The following is a 6,217-nucleotide window of genomic DNA, read 5'->3' as shown; positions in this document are numbered from 1 at the left end:
TAAGGAGTTAATATCCAAAATATATAAAGAACTCATACAATAGCCAAAAAAATCCAATTAAAAAATAAGCAGGAAATCTGAATAATTTTTCCAAAGAAGACATACAAATGGTACATGAAAAGATACTCAACATCATTCATAGTCATAAAAATTCAAATCAAAACCACAATGAGGTATCATCTCACACTTGTTCTATCTTACCTTTTCAAGTACAGGAATTCTAACAAGCATTGGCACAGATGTGGAGAAAAGGTGACCCTTGTGCGCTCTTGGTAGGACTAAATTGATACAGCCACTATGGAAAACGGTATGGAAGTTCCTCAAAAAATTAAATTAGAATTATCATATGATGCAGCAATCTTACTTCTGGGTATATATCCAAAGGAAATGAAATCAGGACCTTGAAGAGATATCTACACTCCCATGTTTGCTGCAGCATTATTCACAATAGTCAAATATGGTAACAACCATTGATAGATGAATAAAGAAAATGTGACACAAACATACATACACACACACACACACACACACACACACACACACAAATATTATTCCATTGGATATCCATAGCCATATGGACAAAGAAAATGTGGTACATACATACATACACACAAATAACAGAGTATTACTCCACCATGAGAAAGAAGGAAATCCTGACATTTGTGGCATGAATGGACCATGAGGACATTTCACTTAGCATAGTGAAGTCAGAGAACAATAATGTATGATCTCACTCATATCTGGAATCTAAAAATGCTGAACTCATAGAAACAAGAGAGTCAAATGGTGGCTACCAGGGGCTGGGAGAGAGGAGAAATTGGGAGATGTTGGTTAAAGGGTACAAATTTCCAGTAATAAGATGAATAAATTCTAGGGATCTAATGTACAACATGTTGACTATAGTTAACAAGAGGCCCGATGCATGAAATTCGAGCAGTGTGTGTGTGTTGGGGGGGGTGTCCCTCAGACTAGCCCGCACCCTCTTGCAGTCTGGGACCCCTCAGGAGATGTCCATCTGCCAGCGGGCCTAAGCCGGCAGTCAGACATCTCTCTCGCATTCCAGGACCCCTCACTCCTTACCGCCCGCCTGCTCTCTCCTTACCGCTCAGCTCGCTGCTCCTTAGCGCTCTGCGGAGGTGGGAGAAGCTCCAGCCACCGCCACTGAGCTCGCCAGCCATGAGCCCGGCTTCTGGCTGAGCGGCGCTCCCCCTGTGGGAGCACACTGACCATGAGGGGGCAGCTCCTGTGTTGAGCATCTGCCTTCTGGTGGTCAGTGCACATCATAGTGACTGGTCATTCCACCATAATGGTAGCTTAGAGTTTTATTATATAGATGGAACTACCTGATAGTCAATGTGCCCCCCTGAGGGGTCCCGGATTGTGAGAGGACACAGACCAGACCGAGGGACCCCCACCAGTGCATGATTGGGGCTAGGGAAGGACGCGGGAGGTTGGCCAGCCAGGGAGGGACCGTGGGAGGGCTCCAGGGCGTGTCTGGCCCGTCTCATTCAGTCCCGATTGGCTGGACCCCAGCAGCAAGCTAACCTACTGGTCAGAGCGTCTGCCCCCTGGTGGTCAGTGCACGTCATAGCGAGCGGTTGAGCAGCCTTAGCATATCATTAGCATATTACACTTTGATTGAACAGACGACCAGACACTTAGCATATTAGTCTTTTATTATATAGGATACTGTATTATATACTCAAAAGTTGCTAAGAGAGTGGGTCTTAAATGTTCTTGCCACAGAAAAGAAATAGTAATTATGTGGATAATGAAGGTGTTAGCTTAACTCAAGCATGTCAAACTCAAAGGCTAACACAGGGCAAATAAACAAGGTTTAAGTTTATGTGGGCCGCAAAAAAACAAAGGCTCCAATTTTCATAGAAACATAGGTTTATTTCGATAGAGACATGCTGAATACAAAGGGCTAAAATAAATGAGTAATCATTAACATAAAATAATAGAACATTTTAATAAAAATTAATATTTTCTCTTGAACATTAACTTATCAGACACTGAATAACTGCATAAATTAATAAGCGTAACACAAATAAATCTATTTTTCTTGTTCTCCGAAAGCAAAATATGTCCTGTTGTGCACACCAAACAAGTCAATGTAAGACTAATGCCATGACAATCAGCTGCTAAAATATTCACTGCTAGTATGAGTGGAGAGAAATGGTGCACCTGCACTTAAAACACGTAAGGGAAATGAATGCAGCACAATTATAGCAATCAGTCATTAGCTAACGTTGTAGTTCGTTAGTAATAACTAGAGGCCCAGTGCACAATATTCATGCACTGGAGGTGGGGGGGTCTATCAGCCCGGCCTGTGCCCTCTCACAGTCCAGGAACCCGGCGATGGATAACCCCAAAGAGGTAGGCCCTGCCCACCCGGCCGGGGCTCCATAATTGATCGCCGCGCACAGGAGGCCATGCCCACCCAGCTGGGGGTCCGTGACTGATCGCTGCGCACAGGGAGCTCCTACCCATCCAGCCGGGACTCCACAATTGATCGCAGCACAGAGGGAGGCCCTGCCCACCCTGCCGGGGCTCCGCAATTGATCACCGCACAGAGGAAGGCCGACCAATCGCGTCACACCTGCTTTGGCGGGCCTGGCACCAGTGCATGTCATAGCATGATCATCCGGACAGTCGTTCTGCTGTTCAGTAGTTTGGTCAATTTGCATATTACGCTTTTATTATTATAGATTATGTATAACAGGATATTGTAAAAATTAAGTTACAAAATTTTTATTAAAATGTTTCTTACATACCATTATATTGGGTGGGCCACAAAAATATTCGTTATGGGCTGCATGCAGCCCGTGGGCCGTGAGTTTGACATGCTTGGCTTAACTAATGCTATGGTGCTAATCATTCTGTAATATGTAATTGTATTAAAACAACATGTTGCGCACCTTAGGCTTACACAATGTTATATCTCAATTATCTCTCAATAAAGCTGGAAAAATTTAAAATAAGAGAAAGCAGTTTAGAGTGAAATAGTAATAGAAACCAAGACAGTAGGGCCAAAGATGTGAGAAGAAATTCCAGAGTGTGGCATCATGGAAGACAAAGGAAAAGAATATTGCTGAAAATGTGAGGAAAATAAAAGTAACAGAGCATTTATAGTGACATAGATGTCACTGATTACTTTAGAAAAACAGGTTTAGTGAACTGAGGGGCAGAGAGGTAAATTAAAATGTGTTAAGCAGAGGACAGGAAGATAGAAATAGGACAATAGCCACAGGGAGATACAGATTAAGGGAGGACTTTTGTCTTTGTTCTAAAGATAGGAAAGCCCTGAACATGGATGGATAAGTTCTAATGGGAGGATCTAGTACCAAGGGAGACACTGAAAATAGTATATAAGAGAAAAGAACTGAGAGGATAAGGTCATTGAAAAGGTAAAAGAGTTGTATTCAACAATGTGCATCTATGTGGAAAGAGGGGAAGGAATGGCCTTAGCCAGAGGAATGGATACCACATCTCCATTCCTATCAGGCAGGAAGCAGAAGAGAACTGGGTAGAACCAGGTAGGTATGGTGTACATAAACTTAGTGGGCAACGTTGAGGGAGTTCTGCTTTGTTCAGGAAGATATGTGGTCATAAAACCCACCTCTGTTGCTGAACATTTAGGTTGCTTTCAATCTGTCACTAAAAACAGAAGACTTGGGTCAAAGGGTAAACACTTTTCTAAACCACTGAATTTCTATTGCCAAAATACCCTTGAGAAAAAAGGTTTTCCTATTTACACTGTTCTCCTCATACTGGATGACTATCTATTCCCCACCCCCCAGTCATTCTGGTTGGCACGTACTCTCATTATTGTTAAAAATATCTTATGAGGAGCTCTTTCCGTCTCCGGCTGCCGCAGCGTGAGGAGCTGCTGCCATGTCTGCCCACCTGCAATGGATGATCGTGCGGAACTGCTCCAGCTTCCTGATCAAGAGGAACAAGCAGACCTACAGCACCGAACCCAATAACCTGAAGGCCCGCAACTCCTTTCGCTACAACGGGCTGATTCACCGCAAGACGGTGGGCGTGGAGCCGGCGCCCGATGGCAAAGGGGTGGTGGTCATCATGAAGCAGAGATCCGGCCAGCGAAAGCCGGCCACCTCCTACGTGCGCACCACCATCAACAAGAACGCCCGGGCCACCCTGAGCAGCATCCGGCACATGATCCGCAAGAACAAGTACCGCCCGGATCTGCGCATGGCTGCCATCCCCAGGGCCAGCGCCATCCTGCGCAGCCAGAAGCCCGTGATGGTTAAGAGGAAGCGGGCCCGCCCCACCAAGAGCTCCTGAGCACCCCTCCCCCTAAAACAATGAAGGTATCAGCCAGCTATTCTCAAAAAAAAAAAAACTTAAGAGGAAAAAGACTGAACTTTTTAATGGTATTAGGTTAAGGGTAAATTCAAGCAGGCTTTATTTAAATATCATTTAAAAACATCATCCCATCAAATCACATAATAAAGATATGCACCTTTCAAAATGAAGTTGGAGATCAGATTTACTATTACCATTATAGACAAAAGTGTAATAAAATGGCAAACAGCCAAAGAAATAAAGGTGGGTCATAAGAAACAACTTCCCAATAAAGAATATTATAGAAAAGTCTTCCATGAGAAACTTTTTGAATAGAATTCAGTAACAATCATTTGTCTGAGCAGAGGACAGAATCCTTTAATTACCTGAAAATCATTTGCAATTCAGATCAACAAGTAAAATCACCCACCAATGAAGTACACAAGTGCATTCTGCCACTGAACCCCCACAAGCTACATGTTTTGTGCCAAAACCTTTTCTTCACTAAGACCTTATCATCACTAAGCTGAAAGCCAATGAGAATGAAGATAACAACCTAGATCTGGGTCAGGAATTATTTTTATTTCAGGTGAGGTACTGCACAACTCTCAAAGGGCAGGAGAAACAGGTCTTTCTTTCTTACCTTTACCATGAACGTGAAGTCTGTTAAGGCTGGGGAGTACACAGCCCCACCAGCACATGGGCCCATGATCAGAGAAATCTGAGGGATGACTCCGGATGCCATGACGTTCCTCTGCCAAAAGAGAAAGGTAAAGATATCTGGTTACAGAGATGTTTGAGGCATTATGTGCAGAAAGATAAAGGCAACAATAAAACTACTCTTGGCTTTTACTGACAGAAATTCTATCCTAGAGGCAAGAAACCTGATTAGTTTCTTCCAAAACTATATATGCAATTTGTCCCCATAACAAGTGGAATAGTTGGCCTATTACTTTCTGGGGCAAATACTACTTTACTTTACAAATATTACTTTCCTCTCTCTCCTTGACAGTAGTTCCCCAAAAGCTCCACCAGAACACGAGCTCATATAGAGCCCTACCACTCTCACTCCAGCTCCAAACACACCTGAGGCCCAGCACCCCTGGTCCACAAAGTTATCTGGAAGGATGAATGAGAGCCTTGGGCAGGACATACAGGAACAACTCCTGGAGCCATGACCTGTATTTGGAGTCCTTTGACAACCTCCACAGAGGGGACCCAGCAGGTATAAGGCAAGGCTAAGAGGCAGATGCTATTTCACTCAGAGTCTTCAAGGTCTGCCCCCCTCCAACTGTCCCCCACTAGAGCATATGGGAAGACATAGGTAGTAGGAGCCAGAAAGGTTCCATGAAGATAATGGTGTTGTGAAGGGCCAAGCCTCAGACCACTTCCTAGGAAAGGCAAGATTGGGGTTGGAGGACCCAGGCAAGATAAGAGCCCAATGTCTCCTTGCCCAACCCCCAACTTCTTTCCTTCTCCTGAGCTCTATCAGCTTTAAAAAAAAGACCCCCCCGCCCCTACTTTTAGCACTGCCTTGGCTCTCAGATCAACTTCTATAAATCATAGGACACAGCTAAGGACATTACAAAAGGGCATCTATCTATAGAGAGAGAATTCTGGGAAGATGGCGGAGTTGGAAGCACTAGGCATCTATCTTCCTTTTTTTTAAAATATATTTTTATTGATTTGAGAGAGCAAGGGAGAGGGAGAGAGAGATGGAAACATTGATGAGAGAGAATCACTGATTCTGGGCATCGGGTACAGCGGGATGGTGGAGCAGGTGAGCGGGGGCGCCAGACCAAGGCAGGGCGCCAGTCGCTGTCATCGGGGCAAGCCTGTGGTGATTACTGAAAATTCTTTGCTCACACACGCCGTGGTCCCGCTGGCACTCACACCCGCAGGCAGC

At 44.5% G+C, this 6,217-nt stretch overlaps 1 protein-coding gene and 1 pseudogene across 3 annotated transcripts in view; one reads left to right on the top strand and one right to left on the bottom strand.

Moving 5' to 3' along the window:
- The window catches only part of PCCB (propionyl-CoA carboxylase beta subunit), a 65,139-nt gene that overhangs the window by 37,856 nt on the left and 21,066 nt on the right, over positions 1–6,217 (bottom strand). For all 3 annotated transcript variants that reach the window (XM_006083730.3, XM_023749565.1, XM_014450924.2), the window contains one exon: positions 4,955–5,065. In XM_006083730.3, coding sequence (XP_006083792.1) covers positions 4,955–5,065 — 111 coding nt within the window. The remainder of the gene's footprint in view (positions 1–4,954; positions 5,066–6,217) is intronic.
- On the top strand, positions 3,858–4,324 carry LOC102434452 (annotated as a pseudogene).

This window comes from Myotis lucifugus, unplaced genomic scaffold, assembly GCF_000147115.1.
Source record: "Myotis lucifugus unplaced genomic scaffold, Myoluc2.0 scaffold_8, whole genome shotgun sequence".
Taxonomy (NCBI): domain Eukaryota; kingdom Metazoa; phylum Chordata; class Mammalia; order Chiroptera; family Vespertilionidae; genus Myotis; species Myotis lucifugus.
Note: the sequence above shows the minus strand (reverse complement) of the source record. Positions and strands in the feature narration are given on the sequence as shown.